Source organism: Solea senegalensis, linkage group LG13 (genome assembly GCF_019176455.1).
Source record: "Solea senegalensis isolate Sse05_10M linkage group LG13, IFAPA_SoseM_1, whole genome shotgun sequence".
NCBI classification, from domain to species: Eukaryota; Metazoa; Chordata; class Actinopteri; order Pleuronectiformes; family Soleidae; genus Solea; species Solea senegalensis.
The window spans coordinates 3357999-3383746 of NC_058033.1; the positions used below are offsets into that span (position 1 = coordinate 3357999).

The following is a 25748-nucleotide window of genomic DNA, read 5'->3' on the forward strand; positions in this document are numbered from 1 at the left end:
CTGGTGCACAACCTGAAGAAGTATCTGACCGCTCTTCTCCGTCCATCCATAGGTGAGAGACTATTCAGGGACGTACACAGTGAAGCTGATCCCTTGTACAACAGCTCAGAATGTGGAGTACACACTTCCCCCTGTTTGCAGCCCGAGAGAACCGGTCACCTTTGACCTGGACATCAGATTCCAGCAGGTATAGGATGTCAAAATAATAATTATACTGAGACGACACAATGGCTGTTTTTCTCTCCTCATTGTGCTCTTCTGTTGTTAGGTGAGCGACCCAGTCGCAGTGGAATTCAGTTTGAACACTCAGATGTTCTTGTTGTCCAAGAGGAATCTCTGGCTGTCTGATGGCTCCATGGGTTTTGGTCAGGAGAGTGACGTGGCCTTTTCTGAGGGTAAACATCTTCTCTCAAAGTATAAAAAAAAAAGGAAGAAGAATCCTGTCTTATTTCTGCGATGATGACTGTAGCTCTAGATGTTTTCGTCCACTTATCTTAAGGTTTTGTTTGCTATATATTACTTTTGCAGTGTTGTTTTCAAGAAACAAAGTCATTTTTGACCTTGACATAATGTGGAAGGCCACATACAGTACTGCATATGCAAACATCACCATTTCCAAAACGATATAATGAATTTAAATGTTATGATAATCATTATATTGATTACTAGCTGGCAAGATTGTGTATTTTTATTTGCTCTTGTTGTTTACAAACAAGTGTACAAACAAGTGTCACACTCAGACCGTTCAGTGCAAAAAATGTCCAATTGAAACCCATTCAAACGGCAATCTGTTAATCCATTAAAGCATAATACGTGCATTTTATTATATCTGGGTGTCAATCTGGGCTTTTGCATTGGAAGTGATAATGTTTACTACTATTACTACTACGTGCTATATCCACTAGATGGCACTGTCACAATTCCCCCCTCCCTCTCTTTAATACAATAATATCCCAGGCATTATCGCATTATAAATAATCTCAATAAAAGTAGAAATATTAAGTATGATATTTTTTTTATAGCTTGTTTTTAAAAGGCACATTTTTGTGCTTAGGGGTACAAGGGTGACTAATATTAGAATGGGCCTGAAGGGTTCAAATAAACAGTGATTTGGACACAAAATCACAGACAAAACAATCTACTCATAAATGTCACTCTTCCTCTATTGCAGGTGATATGATATATGGACGAGTGATGGTGGACCCTGTGCAGAATCTGGGAGACTCTTTCTTCTGTAGCATCGAGAAAGTGTTTCTCTGCACTGGTGCTGATGGATATGTGCCAAAGTACAATCCAACCAAGTTTGAATTCGGCTGCCTGGCTGATTCTCCATCGCTGCTTTATAGATTTAAGATTCTCGTGAGTACATTCATCATTTTTTTATACGTCCTAGTTGTAGCCTCGAGCAGGATAAAAAATATTACTTTCAAACTGATAGAAAAATAATGTCCTTACTTTCTCCCTTTTTTCCCCCTCTTTCCCCTCCTTCCCCTCGCATCATCAGGACAAGGCTCAGCCGGAGACTCAGGCGCGTGTGTTTGGTGACGTTAGTTTCAATGCCGTGCTGGCAGTGGACGATCCTTCAGCCCTGTCCCTCGTCATACAGCCAGGATCTGATGGCTTCAGACTGGACTCTACAGCCATGTTCCAGGTATTCATGATTCATTATCATTGTCATAAGCTGCTTTTTCCTTTAATGTACAAACCGTCAAAGTCTGGGACTATGTTGAGATGCAGAACTCAGCAGAGTGTGTTCACCTGTGTAAATGGAATGGAATTAACTTTCATCCTTGATGCTGTTTTACGGACTCTGTTCAGACCTCTAATATCTGCCCTGTGAAATCTGATTACATGCACATCAGGCTAATTACAGGTCTGAGTGCTCCCACTTTGTCCTGAACGTGCAGAGCTGATCGCAAAATTCACATCTGGTCTAATTCCTGTAATCCCTCCTCAGCCGATGTCCTTTCACACACTAATCAGCACTAATATTTAAAACGTTCAGTTCAGTTGAATACAGGGTGCGGAAACCAGATCTGTGTTTTAATGTCAATTCGTTGTGGATATCCACACGCAAACGGACCATCGAGGACAGATGTTAACACCAGGTCTGAATGAGGCCGCTGTGAGAGTGCCGCATTTATTACAATCAGCCCGTGAAGGGAGACACTTGTAGGTTAATCGGACATTCTCACGCTTGTTTGAGGTACTCGTTCATTGGCAGGGGCTGTTTGGTGTGGGGTGATTGGCTTGAAACACCAGTGGAAAGAGCCAAGAACAGACTGGAAACTGTGGCAGGGATCACAGCCGTGTCTCTGACTCACTCAAAATGACTGTAGATGATTTATTTTACAAGATGTTCTCTGTTTGGACCTTTTGTGAACTGAGTACAAGATTAAGGTGCATGACTTTGTGTTTTTCCTCAGGTTGCTGCGGGTCGCGAGTGGTTTATTCACACCATTTACACAGTCCGCTCCAAGGAGAACGCTAACAGAGGCATTGGAAAGCGCAGCCTCGACTACCACTCCTTTGTTTCCACGAGCGGCGACCTCGCATTGACGCAGTCAAGCCAACGCTCCAGGAGGTCTGCCGGTGATGAAGTTCCAGAATTTGCTGAGGAGATTGGCGCCGACAACAACCGAGGTACCAACATCATGCGCATTGCTTTGGACCGCACCAAGCGGCAGGCAGGGGGGTCCAATCAGGTGTTCGCAGATGGTCTAGGACCTAGTGACCTGAAAGCAGAAGAGGAAGAGGAGGGTCTGGTGACCGTGGTGGGGTCACTGGTGGGGCTGCTGCTGACTGTCCTCATCGTCGTCACCGTCGTACTGGTGCTGAGGTCCAGACAGAAGGACGTTAAAGAGGGATGGAGGGAGGGGATGCAGGAGGTGGTAAAAGGTTCGGTCAGTACGGAGCCCATGTTGGTGGTGAGGATGCAAGACTGCCACAACAGCTCAGAGGTCTGAGCCACGGATGTGTGGAGGGACAGGTGGACAAAGGGATGAGGGAGCTTTTATAAAATTTTGGATGTTCTTTTCCTCCTTTTTTCTTTTTTTTTAAACAATATAAAGTTACTTTCACAACACCAAAAATCTGAGACTGATCATATGCGTTGTTGGGTTTGTGTACGTGTGCCTGTAAGTGGGGGGGAGAGGGGGTTTACACAGTATGGCATCCATTATGCAACACAAAACGGCACAGAAACACAGTCTTTCACACTGTCCTGTTCACTCCACGTTCCACCGCAGGAAGCACGGCATGTCCATTCTCTCTCACTGGCTCGACGGTGTTTAAGTGCCTGAAGACGCCACAGAGCAGCAAGTGTCTCACAGAGACTTAACGCTGCACGTGTATCCCCCGGTAACCGCCACTAGATGTCAGCGTGCACCATAAATAAACAACTCTCGAACGTGATCGCCTGCCCTTGTGTCAGCGAAGACTTCAGTGAAGTTTGTGCAATTCTGTCAAGAATGTCTTTGTCCTCACAGTTCGCAGACGATATACTGGAATCCCGCACACATGTTGTGTTGCATTTTAACGTCACTGATGGTTTACACTTGCAACGTGGATGTAAACGTGCAAATTTAAAACAAGACGCAAGACAACAGTCACCCTCAGCTGTTCTTTCAATCCATCCTTGGATTTCCAGTGGGAAATTCTGTTGTTTCACTCCAGAACATTTAAAACCATATTGCATGGGTCGTTTTATATTCATTCTGGGCTTGAATGTGTATCTCGGTCTATTTTCTTTTCATGGAATATTTGCTGGTACATTCGTTCTGGGTTACACAATGTTTAATGAAAAGCAAACACAAGATGCAACCACTTGTTTCTTGCCTGTGAACTAAATCTGCCTGCATGGAGAAGAAAACTACTGCTATCAGAATGTATGTTTAGTCTTTGGCCAGCTGAACATTCCCATCCTCTTCTTTAGAATATGATGACAAATGTCTTTATTTCTGTTGCTGCATATTGGGTTTTCCATTAAATTGTTTAAAGGGTTTCTTGTCGTTAGTCTAGTTCATTGCTGCTGCTGTTCAAACCACATTTCCTGCTGTGTTGTCCCTTCGTCTACTTCTCAATCACTTCCACGTACGGTGTCGTTGTTCATTTCTAAATAATAACACTTACTATGTATGTATGAAGACGCTCATCTCAGGAGTTATTTATTTTGCAGAGAATGGACTGTGAATACGTGTGGTGCTGTGAACATGCAAATGCTGTATCCAATGATTTGACCTCTGTTTTTCTCACATCATGTTCCTGTAAGCTTTATTTTTGTCACTCGTGCTGCGTGGGATTTCAAGTGTTCTGACTCACTGTTTTTTTTTTTCTTTCTTTCTTTTTTTTTTTTGAACTAAGTATGCAAACAAAATAGCTTCTTACAGATCAGTACGTCACTATGGAAAATAGTACGTTTGCAATTTCATAAGTCTTTTGATGTCACTGGTGAAACTTCTTGTTTTCATGTGCTGTTCAACCTGTGTCTTACTTTTCACTATGGCTACATACAACATGCTCAGATAAGTGTTCCTAAATATCCGTCTTATTATGGTGTTATGGTGAGTCATGATTACGTACTTGTTTCCAATATTTATCAGGGTCATTATGAATCAGTGAGGGATGTAGAGGGGTATGAACAGTCTGTGGAAACCTGAATGTGATATGCTTGGCCTTGATGAAATTGGAAATAACATATCTGACATCAAATGCACTTTTTTGAGTCACATCCCTCACACGCCAACCAAAGCTATGCAATGTAATGTATAACAGCCGGTTATCCCCGTATATGTGACAATTTTAGCACAAAAAGTCAATCTTGATATTCACTTTGTGTCTTTTTATGAATGGGTTTTTATGTACGTGTATTTAAGAAATAAATATTGTTGCTTACTGGTAGTAGGTTTTTGATTTTATATCCTGACTTCATGCGTCTGTACTTTATTTATATTTTTATATTATATAACTTTTACTTTTATTCCACTACATTTCCTCTAAATATCTTTGTTACTCGTTACTACCAAATAAAATCAGAAGAAGAGTTGGTAATGGTCGGGGTTTATATGGAACCTTTCTCGTCTTCATGATCTGCTTTACACTATAGTTTTGCCATTCAGCCATTGACATGCTGCTCAAGGACACAAGATTGACAAGCAGAGCCAGGAATTGAACCCACAACCTCCCAGTTGAGAGACAACTCACCTTACCACTGAACTACCAGTTATTTTCTGGTACACTGCTTGTACTTTTACATATAAGTATCCCTTTTAGGGACTTTATACGAGACTAAAACTCTATACGAAATAAAACATGTACTGTATATTATTATTAGAACAGTACTACAAAGGAGGAGCTTTGAACTGTGTTGAGGAACTTTGAAGAACTTTGAACTATTCTTATTATTATTTGTCGAAGAAGAGTGAATACATGTATCAAAGTCATATTTCCACCTGTTGCATGTGCGCTGCCTTTTGAATTAATAACGTCCATAAGAAATGATTTGAAGTCGAAAAAGACATTTGGATATGAGCTGAGCAGGCTGAACATTTTGATACACTAATTGTTGATTTTTTTTTTAATAAATAAAAGAGATATTGATCAAGAAAAGGTAAGGAAAAATAAAATATAGTGATACAAGTGATATAAATACGAATAAGGAAAGCAGGAAAAAACAGAGTGGGTGTTAAAACTAACTCAACTGTTCCCAAAAAAACTATTATTCGGCAGATTAACAGAAAAGGCACTTCTTGTCCCCGCCCACATCAGCCAGTATGTTTACATGCACAGTCTCATCCAGCTGAGGCCGTAGTCCGACTAAGACGGGCAATCGGACAACTTGCCAAGTCCAAGTATACGTGCGGTGGAGAAAGTCAATTTATCAACTTTTTTGGCCAAGTTTGTGCACACGAACAAGGAATTTGACTTGGTTCCACTTTTCTCTCCAATACAGACAAACAATAAATACATAAACAGAAGATCTTTTTTTTTCTTTTTTTTGGAGCAGAAGATATAAATATAAAAAGTACAAGTCATTGATAATATAACCGAAATGTGCAAGTGAGCGTAGGGGGAAGACACCCTGTCTCTGTGGCGGCTTGTTTTTGCAGACAGTGCTCTGTAGCTGGAGTTTAAACAGTTTGTGTCCGGGGTGTGAGGGGTCTGCAGAGATGTTTGCTGCCCATTTCCGTACCCTGGACCTGGACAGGTCTTGGATGGGTGAGGGGGAGATCAGCACCGATGATCTTCTCTGCAGGGGTCAGAGGGGAGGGGGTGAGGGTTGCAGGCAGTCCTTTTGTGAAGGAGTGTGGAGAAGGTGAGCAGTTAGGGAGGTGTGAAGTGCTGCCTTTCAAACCTGCTGAAGAAGTTGTTGAACATTTGTTTCGGGGGGTGGGGGGGGTCTCGGATGCTATTGTTTAGCATCAGTTTGTTTTTGGCCTGCTTGTACAGGGCTCGGTCCCCACGGCCTCCTCCTTGGTCTGGCGCAGCTTCTTGAATTTTGGTGTGAACCATGGATTATTCTGACGAAATGTCTTGGTTGGCACAAACAAGTTCCTCACAAAAACCGATGTATGATGTCAGTGAGTTCGTTCAGGTCAGCGACTGCAGTTTCAAAGACGCTCCAGTCAGTGTGTTGGTGTCCCTTGTCTGGGAGTTTGTGGGTCAGGTTTGCACTGTTAAAATCCCCAAGAATAATGATGTTTTCTTTCCATATCTTTCCATGTGATACACAGGCTTGTAAACTCCGATCAGAATGAATGAGGAAAACTCGGAACAGCCGGACGTGCGCAGTCCAGGATGAGTTCACTGAGCCACGTTGCGGTGAAAACGTGGCGGCGGAACGTGCACAGTTTTTTTGATTAAGGAGCAGCTTGTCCACTTTAAGAGTGGACGTTCACTAGGTGTATGGACGGGAGTGGGGCAGCTTCACGAGTGCTCCAGCGAGCTTCCCCTGTCTACATTTCCGGTGTATTCCACAGATAGCCGCAGCCCCTCCAACCAAATACTCAGAAATAAAGTCAGGGTTGATGGAGAAAGAAAAAAACACCTAGAGAGGACTGTCTTATGTTTAGAGAGTTCCTCTCTGGTGAAAGTGACAGAAGTACTCTGACTTTGCCTCCATAGGTGGCGCTGTATCTCTCTATAAGCTATTGTATGGAATCAGTCTCCTATTGACCTTAACGTCACAGAAAAACAAACCACAAATGGTTCATGTCAACCGTGATACAAAGTCTGACACTAAGTGTATGCATGAGTAATTGGACTATGAATGGTATTATCCAGGTGTGTTAGTCTGACTAAGACTCGCTTGTGTTGACGTGACAAAACTGAATTTTTGTCTAAAATCTGACTTTTAACACGAGTGTTGCTTGAAAGAGCATATATTATTACATCCTTTTTGTTCATGAAGACCAAAACGGTAACAAAAACAAAATGACCAAACGTTACGCATTGCAGCTTTAAGATGTGACCATATTTCACACAGGTGTAAAACAAGTGAGTTGAGGGATGTGTTGTAGAGTGTGATTGGCTAAGATGGACGATGACGCAGCACAAATATGACCGCTTCCTTCTTCCTCCTCCACGTTTTTGCAGTTGTTTTTGTTCCGCTGCCGCTGCTGCTGCTGCTGCTGTTGGCCTGTAAACATGGCTACCGCCGGAACAACTGGAGACGAGCTGAAGAAGGAGCTCACGTGTGCGATTTGTTTGGAGTACTTCAAAGACCCTGTTATCCTGAAATGCGGCCACAATTTTTGTCGCTTTTGCATTTGCATGCACTGGGATGAAAATGGCGAAGACTACGGGTATCAGTGCCCACAGTGCCGAACGGTGAGTTGACTAACGTTTCTGTCATCACCCCAAATATGTTTTCCTCCCCGAGTGTGTTTAGACGTTTAAAAGTTACATAAACAAACAATTCTCCGTTGCCGTTAATGCGCTTTGTTGTTACGCAGTGCTGTTTGTAGCTAACGCTGTCGCTAAGATACTTGGCTAGGTGACGTTTGCTAACTGCAGCGTTTGTACATATAAACAACCGTTTTTAAACGAGGACTTTTCAAATTTAAGATGTTTTAGGTATTTAAGAAATGTATAAAAACCTCGTAATTGCTAGCACAATATAGCACAAATAAAGCCTACGGCTGAAGTAAGGATTGTTTTGTGTCAGTTAGTTACCAGTAGATGATAATATCAGTGTTAAATAACTGGTATTTAACACTTAACTGTTTAATTAAAAAGAAAAAATAAGGATTCATAATATATGTTGAGTGCATTTTGTCGCTAGGCAGTGTTTAGTAATTTTTCAGAAGAAAAAGGCCTCTACAGGTTAAAGTGTCAAATAGTTGACATGTTATTCTAAATTGTTGTTTTTTTGGTAAAACCTATCTTTTCATGTTGACAAATCTTCCATGGAAAAACGTCATACTCTTGCTGACATAGGGCGAAAGGCAGGGTGCACCCTGGACACTGCCAGACTATCACAGGGCTACAGAGAGACTATCAACCCTCCACTCTCAAACCCATGGTCAATTTAGAGTGTCCAAATAGCCTAATCCCCAAATCTGCATGTCTTTGGATTGTGGGAGGAACCTGGAGAAAACCCACACATGCAAACTCCATGCAGAAAGGCCTTTGTGCCAACCGTGTCGCAAACCCGGGTCTCCTTGCTGCACTATGATCACATGACATTAAAACAGTGAAGCTGTTTGTGCCCTAAGACTTCTGCACAATACTGTACGTCAACAAGAATGTGAATTAAGTGAGACAACATATGTATCGTAACATTTGTCTTTAGAATAATGATTCATCTCTTGATTATGTTCTGTTTACAAACGGCTAATCTACTGTTTGCAAAGACAAACATGCAAACGTAGTCAGTGCTGCTCTGCACAGTATATTTGCTGAACTTCAATATACTCTGTACAAACTTTAATATTCTGTTTGCACATAACATCTACTTCACTAATTATATTGCACTAGGATTTTCTCTGCTATGTTCTACATATTTACTGTACATATTGTAACGTCACATGTATTACTTTGTAATGGTTTTGTGCTCTTTTGTTTTTGTAGGTGTTCAACAAGAGAACATTCACTAAAAACTACTTGGTGCAGAACCTAGTGGCCAAACTGGATGATCTGGAGTGTCTGGGTTCTTGTTCGACACCATCCAAACCTTTGAAAGTGGATGGAAAGTGTGAAAAACACGGCGAAGAGCTCAAACTGTATTGTCAGACCGATAAGAGGCCGATCTGTGTGGTGTGCCGTGAATCTAGAGCACACAGGTTGGTCCCGTTTTACCTTTTTATTTGGAGAAAGTATATTTCTTTGTGAAGACTCTAACATTATTATTTTATTCGGGCAGTATTAATTATGTTACTCTGTTTCTATGCAGTTTTTGACTACTGTCCTTGTCACAGTATGCAAGCACTAGTGGGGAATTCTTATAGTGCACCCTCCTCCACTATGCTTGGTGGTGACACACCCCCTTTTCAGCGGTTTCCAGTTAAGCTTGCGTTTAGTTATTAGCACGTCGAGTGCCATTCTGAGTCTTTATACCAACCACAGACTTAAAATATTCCATTCTTGAGTCTAAAATTGGTCTCCATGTTAGTCCACATAATTGACCTGGATGTTTTTGTCTCGGCTAACTTCTTTGTACTGACCTCTGCTATTTGTTTCAGACACCATGAGGTGGCGCCAGTGCCAGAAGTTGTGAATGATATGAAGGTACACTGTTACTCATACTCGTAACATTAAAAATCTTTTTGAGTTATTTTCAAGCTGCGAAATCACGCGTCCTCCTGTTCTGTTTCTTTGACGTTCATGTTTGGTCCAGATGGAGTTAAAGCTGAGGCTAATGGGACTCAACTGGCAGAAGTCTCAGTGTGAAAGCGTTCAAACGGCTGATGAATGCACCAAAAGTGAAGTGAGGGTAGGTCGTTGTTTTTATGTTTGGGTCAAGTGATCTTTCAAGATTAAATACGTTGACAATACATTTTGACTCTTATTTTGTAAGTTGTTATTAGTCATGATAACAAATATTTGGAGCTGACTAATTCAACATACTCATCTGAACCTCTGTCCCAAAGATGAAGAAACAGAGACTGAAGGATAAGATCGAGGCAGATGTCGGTGCCATGGTTCAGTTCCTGCTGGATGAGAGAGACAGCCTGCTTGAGAGCTTGGACGCCGAGGAAGCAGCCACCCTGGCGGTCATAGACGAGAACCTCAAGATGGTGGAGGAAGAGGCTGAGGATGTGGAAAAAACCATCTCTGACATCCACAGGCACATCAGTGGGAAAACGAGCTTTGAGGTCAGTTGGATTGAAGTGGTAAAGTTGTCAGAAAATGTGTATTGTCCGTTTTTTAAAGACTAAAATGTAAACAAGAGAATGATGTCATTAAAATATTTTTCTTTCTTTCATCAGAGCCTTTGTGAGGCATTTGATGAGTAAGTGCCTTGTTGTTTAACCTATAAATCTCCATTTCAAGAAATGGACCCTTTGCATAGTCATTCTTATTCTCTTCTTCTCCCACAGAGCCGTCCATTGCAAACCTTTCACATCTATGGAGGCAGTTAATTGTCAGACTGAGTTCACAGACTTCTCAGGGCCCATCCAGCTTATCGTGTGGAAGAAGATGATGCACGTGCTACACACCAGTGAGTTTCCTCAACATGTGTTTTGTGGAGTTTGCATGTTCTCCCCATACTAGTATGATTATGTTACGTTTAGTCTTATTTCTTTTCATTTATCTCTGTGTTCAGTGCCTCAGAACCTCACGTTGGACCCACAGACCGCTCACCCAAACCTGCTCATCACAGACTTTGACACCAAAGTGGAGGAGGGCCGAGTCCGTAGCCACGAGCCAGACATGCCAGAACGATTCACCCGCTTCTGTGGTGTCCTCGGCATCGCCAAGTATGCCACTGGCCAGCACTACTGGGAGGTGGATGTGAAGGACAAGGGCGTGTGGTACCTGGGAGTCACCACCGTGGGCAGCAACAGGAAGGGCTTTGTCAGCCTCACTCCCTCGGCAGGATACTGGAGCCTGTGTCTGCAGGACCGGCTCTATGCCAACGGGGAGGACGGACGCATCCCGGTCGCTGACTACTGGACCTCGCCGAGGGTCGGCGTGTACCTGGACTACGACAATGGGCGTCTGAGTTTCTATGACGCGGTCACGATGAAGAGACTTTACATGTTTGACACCTGCTTTGAGGAGCCGGTGTCTCCCTTCTTCAGTCCGGGGAAATACGATCCTGGCAGCAGGCTGCAGATATGCCACTATTACTGAGACACAGCCGCTGTGATGGGGGGGGGTTACATTATTTAAGAGTCGAGTCATGGATGCCGGTGGTTACTGATTTACTGTTGGCAAGGGTTTAGACACACACTGTAGCCTCATACCCCTTTGTGGTTTGGAGAGGTGCTTTGCTCTGTGCCACTGTGTCTGCTGGGAATACAGATGCCCCACATGCTATGCTACAGTATGTTGCAGTGTTGTTTGTCCTGGTAAGGTGGGTACTCCTGCCATGTAGGTGGAACCCCAAGGACATATGTTATTGGTAGATGCTGATGGCTAAGATTTCCCCTCATTAATGCTAAGACTGAAGAATTGGTGCTGATAGTGATGTGACTTAAATTGGCGAGCTTGTACAGATATTTCCCGCTCTCAATTATTTAACTTCCAGAAACCTAATGGCTCAGGTTGTGTTGTTTTTTTTCTTTTTTTTTCTGGATTTTATCATCAGTACAGATAATTTTATCCGCTTTTTACAATCCACTTAACCTTAGATTGTTTTAAATACTGTAAATATGTTTTGGTTGTTGATAATCCCTTTGTAAATTTCTCTCCGCTTATTTTTGTGAGCACATGTGATGCTATATTAAGCAAAGTTTTGAGATTTTGAATCAGCAAATGAAAGACAACGCCAACCGTTTTAAACCACCCCGATGGAAAATGTTTCCGCCACATGCACCTTGATGTTTTACTGTGAGAGACGTTCCAGTGCAGTCAGGAATGAAATATATGGAATGCCTTTCTTAAAGGTTATTGTTTCAGCAGCGTTTTCCTCATTTTCCATTACAAAATGCTTCTGCTTCTCGGGGCAGAGTTGGTCTGTTATCCAACTCACAGTGTGTGTGGTTTTTTTTTATTTATTTTTTATCATTTTTGATGACTTAATGCAGGTATTTTGAGTTCAATGTTAAAAAAAAAATTTGGACAATTTTATGAATGTTATATTTTCTTTCTTGAATGTATAATTTACACATTTTCCTGAATAGAATCTTTATGGATTTTTATTTTTGCTTGTACAGTTCCCCACACTTTTAGACGGTGGGGGGTTTCAGCACCAGTGCCATCCTGTACAGTGAATTTTTCTTTTTTTTTTCTTGTTTAAATTAATTTGAGGGGCATAGTAGAATCATTTCACATCCTTATCTGTGGAAAGAGTGGAAAAATGAGCTCTGTCCGTCCCGGCAGGCTCCTTTTTTTTCAATGTTATTTCACATACTGGTATGTACTTGGCTACTTTTTGTGATGTCTTGATAGGTGTGACAAAAATGATCATTGTGATTCCTGTGTGTGTGTGTGTGTGTGTGTGTGTGTGGGTGGCCTTTTCACCTGCAGTATTTGATGTATTCTGGGTTTTTTTTTTTTTCTTAGTTTCAGAATGAGATTAAAATAGGATTAAATTCTAAAATATCTTTTTCATGGTGTTTACAATTCACTTAATTTCTCACTTGGCTCCGTGTCTTTTAACATCGCTTCACAAGAGGCAACATGAAGGTGAATTATTGGCCTCTAATGAGATTTTTCTTTTTAAATTCATCTTTGAATTTATGAAATTAAACCCCTTCAAAAATGGACTTGTTCTTCTCATACTCGGGTCTGTGTCCTGGCTGTATATAATCACATTTTAAACCACCGTGTTAGCGTCATATGCCCAAGTTCCTGGTGAAGACTGTTCTGTTTTTACCACCTATAGCACTCCGTTTATATATCGTGAGAGTATTTAAGGAGGAGGTCTTTGTACAGATGCATGGTTTTCATAAATGTCTCGAAAGACGGACAAAATCATGTTTCAATGAAGATTTCAGGAGGGAAACTATGAGCTGGACCTTGTTGAACACGTAAGATGTTGGTGCGACGTCATCGCCAAAGAGACCAGACAACAGTTTTTTTCTTTTAATATTTACAATCATACCGTTGCCGTGATTACATAGTGCTTACTTCTTTGTAGTTCACCCCATGATGGCGATTGAATTTAAATGTGCTTCCTTTATTTTCAACACAGGCATGAGACGGTGGTCAAAAGTAGAGGAAAAGCAAAATATCAGATCACTAATAAGGGAGAGACCGTTTCATTGTAAAGCTGGTGTTGGTTTTCTCTTGAAGCCACACAAGAAACGGCCAAAAAACACAGAATTACGAAGCAAATGAATGAAACCACTGGAGAAGTCATGATAATTCGCTTTTCGGCAACAGCAAGAATACGATTGTGTAATTTACAGAGCACTTTTCTGATTATGATTAATGATAACTATACACAGGCATATATTACTCTTGCAAACTATAGAACTCTTATAATATTTGTGTTATGTGCAACAGCAAAAGTACTAATGTAAAGACATGGGCATCAAGTTACAAGGCATATATGTACAAATGGTGTTTGGCAAAGAGGAGACAAGTTCAAAATGCACCAATTAGAAAAATAATTTGTAGAACAAATTATGTAGAAAAGAAAATCAAACATAAATTAAATCCTTTTGAGAGAAAAAAAAAAAATACAGCAAGTAATGTGCATACAACATTGTTCCATTGATGTTTGTTGGCTGTTGTACGTGGTATGACGCTCTACTGTATTAGTTTATACTCCAGTGTTGAAACGTGTTGGAATACGGAGGCTATAGATAGTGGAATAACATGGACATCAAATCGGTATATACACATTTTAAAATTATATGCATATGTACAACTATATTGTGTTGATGTGAAAGTGCAGGAACTGGATTATCGTATGATAAGGAGTCTGTTTTGGTTAATAATAGAGAGAGAGCTTAGAAGAAGTGGACATCACTGTTGTGCTTCTTTGATGACTTTGGATGACAACAAAAAAAAAACGGCATATACTATAAATCATCCGAAAATCATTTTTAGGGCCACTAAGAATGTCATCATTATGCAGCTTTGATTCACTGTGCAGTCTCGAGTCCCAGAAAGGACTCCGGTGCTTCACTTAGAACTGACACACAAACAAAAAGGCCTGTTATTTAACTGTGTGAAACCTTAAAATCACAATGTTTCAGCTCTAGTGCACAATTAAGGTGACATCAAATTAATTAATTAATTAACAAACAAGCAAACTTCTGTGTCTTTGGCTCATTGATTGTAAGTTGCTGGTTTGGCTGCTGTTGCTCGTCTGCTGTGTATCAACAAGACTGTTTTGATTGGCATTTGTCGTTTGGTAAACAGCACGACAGTTTAACTGATAATCTAATCTGAGGGATTGGATTGGAAAATATCAAATTACAGGTTGTTTGCTTATGAATTTTGGCACAGCTGGCTTGCGTCTTTGGGGTTTTTTTTCTCATTAAGATAATTTTTCTTATATTTCTTTGAATTCAGCTCTGAATATGACATGTTGTATTCAGTATGCACAGACATGAATGTGTGAAACTGCAGCTCTGCGTGACATTCCGTGACACGGGTTGGTGTTCGGCGACGTCTTCCCTTTGGCTCTACTGCAGATATCTGTAAACCTTAAAGCAGTGATTGCCGGAGTCGGCGACGGCCACGTGTCCGTCCGAGGTGAGGGCGAGGCCCTGTGGGCCGTACAGAGGGTCCGCTGATGTGTTGATGTAGGATAAGAAGGAGCCGGTGCTGTCAAACACCTGAAACAGACAAAAAAGACGAGTGTTTGCATCAAAAATGACCCACATCTGCATGTTGGAAGTTGCTGTGACATAATTAAACAGTGTGTTTGTTTCACTGTTGCTATAGTCCTAATTTGGATATTTAGGGTGGTGTGAGGACCAATTGAAATCTAAATTTTTGAGGCACTACACGTTGGCAAAAACACGAAAATTGGCACACAAATCAGAACTGTTTACCCTCAGGGTTCTAATATTCGTATCGCTAAGCACAAAAAAAAAAGCAAGCGATAATAAAAATTTGAACCCTTTAAATGCCAGGTTTTTGTCATGATGTCCCCAAAAAACTGAAAACATTAATTATTTTATTAATAATGTTCGTACTTAATGCTGAGTGTAACATGTGTTTATTCACAATCTTGTATGGATGAACCAAAGTTATCAAAACACGAAAAGAAAAAAACGGCACAACCGGCCTTAAGGCTTGAAAGAGTAAAGGACGGAACATTAGTCAAATATTGGACACATTGGGTGCTACATTATTTCGTGTCCAACTGTCAACAAGAAAACATCACTTAATTGTAACAACAACAGTTTCCCATTAGGAGTAAGATATAAATTCAGTCTCTACAATTACTGCAAACAACTTCATTTAGTGAATGTGATATATATAGATATATATAGATATATATAGATATACAGGTTGAGTGAAAGAACCCGGAGTTACAAAACTACTTTTAACACGTTGTTATTGTTCCTAATAACATGATCAAGTCTGCAGGTTTTCTGGCCTGACTTTATTTTAATATTTTCTGATTATTATATTAACCATAAATTGTAGTTATGACGATAAGTTAGCTTTATCTGTAAACCACTGATACAAAAACAGTTACAAATCTGAACTTTGACATTAAAACCAAAATATAAAGCGTAGCAATGAGACCAAAAAATCCTATTCATGGTTAATAGTAAATGGAATTGGTTTTTTTTTTAATCATCATAAAAGTACTGAATGTTGTCATAATTTTCATGGGCACTAATATATAAAATCCCAGAGTTCTGTGACAGCAAACTTTTGTAATTTTTTGAAACTTATTAAGCAAATTTAAAACGTCATTACACTTTTCAGCTTACTGTATTCACTATCGGTTGGTTTTGCCATTTATTTATTATTAGTTTGAATTACATATTTTTATTCGTTATGGAGTGTTCCACGTAGACATTTATACAGTGGCCCTGAAGTGCAAATCACCACCACAAAAAGGAAGAAAACACCAGCAAATAACAAAAAAAACAACAACTGCAAAACGAGGAAAAGTGGACTCCTCCTGGCTGAGTGCGGTCCGCGCCCTCCCCTCTCGGTAAATCTAATTGGAATCATCCACTTCCTGTTTGCCACTCGGACCTTCCACGCACGCAGGAGCAGGATCAGCGGGGACTAACGTATGGTAAGTGCTGTTTAAAAATGATCCACACATTTCTTAGACGTTCTGTTGACGCACTGTTCACACTTGTCGTTAACATCCGACCTGAGTGATCCGATCACAGGTGTTCAGATTACACCTGCGACTGCCGCTAATGTGACGTCACTGCTCCACAGCAAACACACGATCACCGTAGAAACATGTACTTGTGTGTTTTCAATGCAACTGTTTTCAAAAAAACAGACTTCGTGTCAAATATGTCATTATACGGTATGATGTCAACAACTGCCTTCATACTGTCAAAAACTAGATTATTTAGTAAACTGTCCAAAATGTCAAACAATGTCCTCAACAAAAAATGTCAGTATACCATTAAAACTGTTAAGAATGAAAAATAAAAACTGTTCAGGAGCAGTGGTTTAGTAGAATTTCAAAATAAAAGTGTCCGTGTTGATATGGACCAATATATAGTTGACAATAAAAAACTTTTAATGTATTTTACTCACATTTCTATACTCATTTACTGCAATGACCACATTTGGACACTCTAAACTGGATACTACTTTGTCTCATCATGTCCCATGACTGAAGACCTACAAACAGCTGCAGTTAAAGGCACAGTTCATGTGTTTTCAAGCATGGTTGAATGAGGTCATTATCATCAGACTTTAGGGCAATAAGAAAAAAAACCCAAGCCATGACTTTACAGTGAAGAGTAAAAAGAGGCTGTCAGTAAATACACTAGAATCCTCTGTTAGATGTTGAGATTTTAGAAATGTTTTCAGGATTTTTAAAGTCATTTACAGTGTAACTCATCTACAGTATTGTTTGGTGCAGGTACAGGAGGACCTGGCTGACCTGGCTGACCTGGAGGAGGACGAGGACGAGGAGCAGCAGCGCGGACAATTGTGTGGTAGCTGATGCTTAAAAATGATCCACACTTTTATTAGATGTTCTGTTGATGCTCTGTTCACACCTGCTGTTAACATCTGACCCAAGTCATCCGATCACAGCTGTTCAGATTACACCTGCGACTGCTATTGCTAATATCACGTCAAATGATGATTCTCAAATGGCTTTTTTTATCCACCAACCAAAAATTATTCAGTTTTAATTCTTTCTTTGTTACAAGGAACAATGAAACCGGAAAATGTTCAACATTTATAATAAAAACAAACAATTAATCCATTATTAAAGTATTTGACAATTCATTTAGTAATCGTAATTAATAATGCTGTAGTCGTTGCATCCCTACTTTATATATATATATTTTTTTTAAATCATCAGAGACATCATATGATTTATTGCCATACTTGCAAAATCATCTGGGGGCGGGACTTGATAAGCTTTTGCTTCTCCCGCTTTCCCTTTTGGTTATGTGTATTGTGTGAACTACACGAAGATGATGTGTGATGATGAGTGATCTAACTGACATGACTGAAATAAACATATAAATAAATCATACACTGTGATACACTGACACAACAGCGCTAGTGAAAGTGACCACTTGGCATCATCTAGTGGACTGAAAGGTTCATGTATTGTGTTTATTTTTAATGCTAATCCACAAAAAACTTTGACGTTTATTTATAACATCAGTTCTAAACATTTTTATGGAACAAACCATCACTCTTTCACCTGTCATTTCATCACCTCACACGGACGATGTTAACAGCACTTGTCAACAGAGCCTCTGTTTAATGTGTCCACATCATTTTTACATTGTTAACAGGTGAAAACTAGGGACCACTCAAAGTCACAAAATTCTATCAATAAATACACCATTCAATAATGACTACAATGTGCCATTCATTCATTCATTCAAATTGGAGTGAAATACATATACGTCTTATTAAATGTGACATTCATTCGTTCAAATACCAATTCATTTCATGTAAAAAAAACAAAAAAAAAACAACAACAACATATCGAATGACTTGACTATTGAATGAATGATTTCATGGTCCTGTGTTGCAGTGCATCATCAATTGATTTGATGCTGATGGTGGGCGAGTTTGACACATCAAATCAATTGATGGTGCACTGCAACACAGGACCATGGAATCATTCATTCAATAGTCAAGTCATTAGATATGTTTGTTTGTTTGTTTGTTTTTTCTTCAAATTGGTATTTGAATGAATGAATGTCACATTTAATAAGACATGTATGTATTTCATTCCAATTTGAATCAATGAATAAATGTCACATTGTAGTCCTTATTGAACGGTGTATTTATTTATTGATTGAATTTTGTAACTTTGAGCCCTCCCTAATTTTCACCTGTTGACGATGTAAAAATGATGTGCACACATTAATCACACAGAAGTCTAATTGATGTGCTGATCATTTTTAAGCATCAGTTACTAGACACCGGGACCCCGACTGTGTGGTCAACAGTCCAGAGAGTGGACCCCTGTCAATTTTTTAAATGTTTTTATGGCTTTTTTTTGGCCAAAAAATGTGAAATAAAGTGACATAACCCCCTCCTGTCATCTGTGTGGGGGGCCGGGGGAGCACAGCCCAGCCCCAGCCCCCCACCATTACAGTGGGAGCGCGCGCGTAGCTTGGCCCCGGCGCCGGGGCCAGGCATTCGAAGCGTCTGGATTTGAACCAGCCACGGCCGGACTGGCACAACCTTGCGGTTGCGGACAAACCCACCACACCACGAACCCTTCTACGTTTTGGAGAAGAGCTCTTGGCGGTTTTGAGTTTTCACTTTGGATGTGGAACCTTAAACCTTGGAGTATAAAGGAATTGAACTCTCAACGTCAGGATTGAAAGGCAGCTCTCTAACCAGTTGAGCTAACTCTTCACCTGTTCCTTATGTTTTCTCAGACTTATTTACTCTCTGCATTGAATAGCGTGCCTAAAAAGTCACTTCATCTGAGATTCGAACCTCTGACCTTAGAAACTCTAGTCTTTCTCTTAACCTTGTGAGCTATTTGTCCTCACACAGTGTTTGTGTGTGCCAACCTTTGGAAGTCTTTCAATAATAGAACCCATGACTTCAGATAAACGTCAGACTGATGAAATATTGAAGAGCTTTGTCCCTGAGAAAGGACAACATGGTTGGTGTAGTGGTTAGTGCTCTTGCCTTTGAAACAAGACTTTCAGTGTTCGATACCCACTTAGAGCAAGCATATTTCTGGAGTTTTTCATGTTCTCCCCGTGTGTGCGTGGCGTCTCTGCTGGTTGCTCCCACAGTCCATCAATCATCTACCGCTTTGTGTTCCACTGGAGGGTAGCGGGGGGTGCTGTGCCACGTTCAGCTGTCATAGGGTGACAGGCGGGGTTCACCCTGCACTATACGCTAGTACATTCAAAACATGCACTACAGTGACGAGGTAAATTTCCACTTAATCATTGACTTCATGTAAGATTCGAACCACTGACCATAGGAACACCAGTGCATGTCTGAACCATGTGAGCTATTCAGCTTTACTTGCTTCTTCGCACAATTTGGAAGTCTTTCAATAATAGAACCCATGACTTCAAAAAAAACATCAGACTGATGAAATATTGAAGAACGTTTGTCCCTGAGGACGGGCAACATGGTTGGCGTAGTGGTTAGTGCTCTTGACTTTGAAACAAGACTTTCAGTGTTCGAGACCCACTTGTAGTGTGCATCTTTCTGGAGTTTTCCATGTTCTCCTGTGTGTGTGGCATTTCTCCGGGTTCTCTGGCTTCCTCCCACAGTCCAAGAACATGCAATATGGCGATTAGGTTAATTGGTCACTCTAAATTCACCAACTGGGGCTAAGGTCTGTGAAGTCAATCTACTATTGAAACACTTGTAAAGGTGTGGCAGTGAATGTGTTGAAAGGTTGTTTGTCTCTAAAACTCCATGCACAAAGATTCTTCTTCCAAGTGGGGCTTGAACCAGGATCCTCTCACTGCAAAGGTAAGAGCACAAACCACTACACCAACCATGTGGTCCGTGATGAGGGACAGACGTTCTTAAATATTTCATGAGTCTGACATTTTTTTGAAGTCATGGTTTCTATTATTGAAAGACTTCTAAATTGTGCTAGAAATCATGCAAAGACAAATAGCCCACATGGTTCAGACATGGACTGGCGTTCTTATGGTCAGAGGTTCGAATCTTACATGAAGTCAATGTTTAAGTGGAAATTTACCTCATCTGTGTAATGCCTGTTTTGAATGGACTGGCGAACAGTCCAGGGTGAACCCCGCCTGTCACCCTACGACAGCTGAGCGTGGCACAGCGCCCCCCTTCCCGCAACCCTCCAGTGGAGGACCAAGCAGTGGATGATTGATGGACTGCGGGAGAAAGCCAGAGAACCTGGAGATAAGCCACACATGGGGAGAACATGAAAAACTCCAGAAAGATCCTTGCTCCAACTGGGTCTCGAACCATGGTCGTCTTGTTTCAAAGGCAAGAACACTAACTCCTACACCAACTTGGTTGTGCGTCTCTGGGGACAAACGTTCTTAAATATTCCATGAATCTGACGTTTCTTTGAAGTCATGGGTTCGATTATTGAAAGACTTCCATTGTGGAAAAAAAAAAGCATACGAAGACAAATAGCTCACATGGCTCAGACCTGGACTGGCGTTCCTATGGTCAGGGGTTCGAATCTTACACGAAGTCAATATCTAAGTGGAAATTTAACTCATCAATGTAATGCATGTTTTGAATGGACTGGCCAACAGTCCAGGGTGAACCCCGCCTATCACCCGATGAGAGCTGAGTGTGGCACTGCACCCCCCAAGACTCTCCAGTGGAGGGCAAAGCACTCGATGATTGATGGACTGTGGGAGGAAGGCAGAGAAACCAGAGAAAAGCCACACACACACGGGGAGAACATGAAAGACTCCATGCAGAAAGATACTTGTTCCAACTGGATCTCGAACCCAGGTACTCTTGCTCCAAAGGCAAGAGCAGTAACCACTACACCAAACGTTTGGCCAAGGAGAGAGGACAGACGTTCTTAAATATCTCATCAGTCTGACGTTTTTTGAAGTCATGGGTTCTATTATTGAAACACTTCGAAATTGGATGAAAAACCATACAAGGACAGATAGCTCACCTGGTTCAGACAAGGACTGACATTCCTATGGTCATGGGTTCGAATCTTACCTGAAGTGAATGTTTAAGTGGAAATTTACCTCATCACTGTATTGCATGTTTTGAATGGACTGGTGAACCCCGCCTATTGCCCTATGACAGCTGAGCTTGGCACAGCACCCCTCACGACCCTCCAGTGGAGGACAAAGCGGTAGATGATGGATGGACTGTTGGAGGAAGCCAGAGAACCCGGAGAAAAGCCACGCACACACACGGGGAGAACATGAAAAACTCCATGCACAAAGATTGTTGCTCCTACTGGGTCTCGAACCCAGGTACTCTTGTTTCTAAGGCAAGAGCAGTAACCACTACACCAAACATTTTGCCGAGGAGAGAGGATAGACATTCTTAAATATCTCATCAGTCTGAGGTTTGTGAAGTTATGGGTAATCTATTATTGAAAGACTACCAAAGGTTGTGACACACCATGTGAGGACAAATAGCTCACAAGGGTAAGAGAAAGACTGCAGTTCCTCAGGTCAGAGGTTCGAATCTTAGATGAAGTGAACTTTTTAAGCACAATATTCAACACAGAGAGTAAATAACTCCGAGAAAACAGAAGGAAAAGTGTGTACAGTTAGCTCAACTGGTTAGAGAGCAGCCTTTCAACCCTGACATTGAGAGTTCAATTCCTTTATACTCCAAGGTTTAAGGTTCCACATCCAAAGTGAAAATTCAAAACCGCCAAGAGCTCTTCTCCAAAACGTAGAAGGGTTCGTGGTGTGGTGGGTTTGTCCGCAACCGCATGGTTGTGCCAGTCCGGCTGTGGCTGGTTCAAATCCAGACGCTTCGAATGCCTGGCCCCGGGGCCAAGCTACGCGCGCGCTCCCGCTGTAATGGTGGGGGGCTGGGGCTGGGCTGTGCTCCCCCGGCCCCCCCACACAGATGACAGGAGGGGGTTATGTCATTTTATTTCACATTTTTTCAAAAAAAAAAAAAGCCATAAAAACATTTAAAAAATTGACAGGGGTCCACTCTCTGGACTGTTGACCACACAGTCGGGGTCCCGGTGTCCAGTAACTGATGCTTAAAAATGATCAGCACACCAATTAGACTTCTGTGTGTTTAATGAGTGCACATCATCTTTACATTGTTAACAAGTGAAAACTATGGAGAACACAAAGTCACAAAATTCAATCAATAAATACACCATTCAATGATTACACCATGTGCCATTCATTCATTCATATTGGAATGAAATACATAAATGTCTTATTAAATGTGACATTCATTCATTCAAATACCAATTTGATGTAAAAAAAAACAAAAACAAAACATATCTAATTACATATGTTTGCTTTTTTACATGAAATGAATTGGTATTCGAATGAATGAATATTACATTTAATAAGACATTTATGTATTTAATTCCAATATGAATAAATGAATGGCACATTGTAGTCATTATTGAATGGTGTATTTATTGATAGAATTTTGTGAATTTTGTGTCCATAGTTTTCACCTGTTAACAATGTAAAAATGATGTGCACACATTAAACAGAGGCTCTGTTGACAAGTGCTGTTAACATCGTCCGTGTGAGGTGATGAAATGACAGGTGAACGAGTGATGGTTTGTTCCATAAAATGTGCTAAAATGTTTGGGTTTTTTTTAAAGGTGAAAAAGGAGGATGTTGTCAAATGTGTTGTTTTGACCATTAAGTTTGAATGATTTCCTTGTTCTATGGAGCAAAGAAAGCAGAACATGTTGCCATTTGAGAAGCTGAAAAATCATAAAGCTTGATTTAAGTCTTTAAAAAACAAGTTTAAGTTTCAGCCCTAGTTTGTTGAGAGCAAAAGATGTTAGGTTATACCTGACATTGAGATGTGTTGGCTTTGAAAGGTTTTATGGGATATGGGCAAAGACAGCGAGATGTGCCGATAAGACTAATGACTACAACAGTAAACTGAAAAAGTTTCTACCTCCTTGACTTGTATGCTCACGCCCCCTACAGCTGTCACTTTAATCTGTTACTGTCACTTTAAAACCTGAAACATGCCACTTTAAATCTGTGTTCACTTTATGTACAGTTCTTATTTTTACACTTATTTTATGCATATATGTTATTTTAGTCTCTTTGTAATATTTATATTTTTCTTATGTATATTTATCCTTTTTTTTACAAAAGCATCTCTTTTTTACTTTTTACTTTATGCTGGTGTTTTTGAGTGGACAGCAAAGTAAGAATTTCATTGTACAGGGAAACGTGTTTCTTAACTGTGCATATGACAATAAACACTTTGAATCTTGAATCTATTTTGCACAATAAAGATATTTCATATCCACACGTGCTGCAACATAACTATGAAAAATAGTCAAGTTAATTTGACTAGAGAAGAGACTTAATGACCTCTGCAGTTGTGCTAAAGGAAATATATATTGGTATTGATATCGGCCCCAGCACTGTGATATATGGGCATATTGGATATGGTCAAAAAGTCCAATAATCCCTAAAAATGCATATTTTCTGTGATGGGATTGTAATGGGATAGCGCATGACCACAGGTGTAAATGAGCCCCAAGGACAGGTTTTTATTAATTTTTTTTCGCGTATATTATTTGAACTGATGTTATAAATAAACTTCAAACTTAAAAAAATAACGAAATGAACATTTCATGTAATTTCGCAAATATCTTGATTACTTGTATCATGGAGTCTGTGATGATTTTTAAAAATATATTTATATAAAAAAAGTAGTGATGCAACGATTACTGACTTATTAAAAGATTACTAAATTATTGTCAAGTACTTTAATAATCAATAGTTTTTTTCCAGTTTCTTTGTTCCTTATAACAAAGAAATAATTAAAACAACATTTTTGGTTTGTGTGTTTACATGTGGAGTGGTGACGTTGCAGTGACAACAGGTGTAATCTGAACACCTGTGATCGGATCACTCAGGTGGGATGTTAACAGCAGGAGTGAACAGAGCGTCAACAGAACGTCTAAGAAATGTGTGGATCATTTTTAAGCAGCAGTTACGACACGTTTGTCTGCGCTGCTCCTCGTCCTCCTCCAGGTCCTCCTGCCAGCTCATGGTCCTGGTCCAAACAAAGCTGTAGATCAGTTGCAAAGACTTTAAAAACCCTGAAAACATTAAACATTTAAAAATCTCAATATTAACAGAGGATTCTGGTGTATTAACTGTCAACTGATTAATGTCTGCAAATGTTTCAGTTACAAAGTTTGCTGCCATTGTCAGTTGTGTGTCATGTGTCTTTTTACTCTTCACTGTAAAGTCATCGCTTGTTTTTTTTCTTATTGCCTTAAATTCTGATGATAATGTCCTCATTTAACAATGCTTCAAATCACATGAACTGTGCCTTTAACTGCAGCTGTCTTCAGTCAGGGGACATGATGAGACAAAGTAGTATCCAGTTTAAAGTGTTAAAATGTGGTCATTGCAGTAAATGAGTGAAAGAATTAGAGTAAAATACATTAAAACCTTTTTATTGTTTACTATATATTGGTCCATATCAACAAGGACACTTTTATTTTGAAATTCTACTAAACCACTGCTCCTTAAGATTTATTTTTTTACTTAACCTGCCCCCTACTGGCCAGGCTAGATACTCATTCTTAACAGTTTTAATGGTATATTGCAGTGGCAGCTGGCAATCGACAAGTCAGTTTTTCAGATGGACTGTGGTAACAGTGGTGATATGCAGTTACCGCATATCACCACTAAAACACACCAAAGCACCATTCTCATGCCTGATACAGTAATTTTATAAAAGATTCACTTAAATGAAATGTCTGTATTTTCAGACATTTGAATTTTGCCTTCTCTATCACTCCTTTGTTCGCATAGCATTTTCCATATGTATCCTTGTCTGTTTGTGTTTATTATTATTATTCAGAGAAATGTTTTAAGTCTGTATTACCTGTCTGAATCCAGGCTTGTTCAGTGTCCAGCATCTGAAAGAAGAGGCAGGGAAAACAAAACATGCCACTGGTCTGAGTGCAACCAGTTAGCCAGTCCTTCTTCTCATACCAGCTCCTGTCTTTCATTTGCTGTTTTATGGCGACGTTTGGCTGGTCAGGTCCGACTTATATAAGCCGAAGCTTTTCTTCTATGAAACGGCAGTGAGATAAAGTTGTTTGTACTTTTTTCCCATGATGAAATCGGCAATTAAGCGCTGGTAAAGTTCGCACATCTTACAGAGAAGTGAACGGAGGCATTTCCGTTTCCGCCGGAAATGCCATGTCCGCTCGGCCGTGGCAGTGATGCATCAGTGTGTGTGACGAAATCACGTTGGGGCGATGATGACATATGTAGATAATTTATATTTTAACGTTTCTGATGACATTCTATACTCGAAAAGTTCATATTATGACAGTTTTAACGACATACTATCGC

The 25748-nt window shown here is 40.3% G+C and overlaps 3 protein-coding genes and 1 long non-coding RNA gene across 7 annotated transcripts in view; 3 read left to right on the plus strand and 1 right to left on the minus strand.

The window, feature by feature from the left end:
* frem2a (FRAS1 related extracellular matrix 2a) overlaps nt 1–4916 on the plus strand; it is a 62645-nt gene extending 57729 nt beyond the window's left edge. Inside the window, exons 20-24 of the mRNA XM_044042586.1 lie at nt 53–187; nt 269–395; nt 1172–1359; nt 1505–1651; nt 2427–4916. Coding sequence (XP_043898521.1) covers nt 53–187; nt 269–395; nt 1172–1359; nt 1505–1651; nt 2427–2966 — 1137 coding nt within the window. The 3' untranslated portion in view covers nt 2967–4916. The remainder of the gene's footprint in view (nt 1–52; nt 188–268; nt 396–1171; nt 1360–1504; nt 1652–2426) is intronic.
* Nucleotides 4917–7611: 2695 nt separating this feature from the next.
* Nucleotides 7612–12250, plus strand: trim47 (tripartite motif containing 47). The gene is made up of 8 exons (XM_044041508.1): nt 7612–7827; nt 9070–9281; nt 9681–9726; nt 9836–9931; nt 10089–10313; nt 10428–10450; nt 10539–10660; nt 10766–12250. Exons 1-8 carry the CDS (start codon nt 7645–7647, stop codon nt 11293–11295), a joined length of 1437 nt encoding a protein of 478 aa, XP_043897443.1. The 5' UTR covers nt 7612–7644; the 3' UTR covers nt 11296–12250.
* A 926-nt stretch (nt 12251–13176) lies between these two features.
* Nucleotides 13177–25748, minus strand: part of trim3b (tripartite motif containing 3b) — a 50716-nt gene continuing 38144 nt past the window's right edge. For all 4 annotated transcript variants that reach the window (XM_044041505.1, XM_044041506.1, XM_044041504.1 and 1 more), the window contains one exon: nt 13177–14897. In XM_044041505.1, coding sequence (XP_043897440.1) covers nt 14745–14897 — 153 coding nt within the window. In that variant the 3' untranslated portion in view covers nt 13177–14744. The remainder of the gene's footprint in view (nt 14898–25748) is intronic.
* LOC122779318 lies at nt 16275–24300 on the plus strand. Its single transcript, XR_006361557.1, has 3 exons — nt 16275–16324; nt 17138–17213; nt 24233–24300. It is a non-coding gene; the product is annotated as an uncharacterized LOC122779318 (long non-coding RNA).

Bases quoted from the DNA above. Each gene is read 5' to 3' on its own strand.
- trim47 (XM_044041508.1), top strand. From the start codon at position 7,645: ATGGCTACCGCCGGAACAACTGGAGACGAGCTGAAGAAGGAGCTCACG. The intron at 9,282-9,680 runs GTTGGTCCCGTT...TATTTGTTTCAG, and splicing joins CGTGAATCTAGAGCACACAG to ACACCATGAGGTGGCGCCAG. The intron at 10,661-10,765 runs GTGAGTTTCCTC...CTCTGTGTTCAG, and splicing joins GATGCACGTGCTACACACCA to TGCCTCAGAACCTCACGTTG.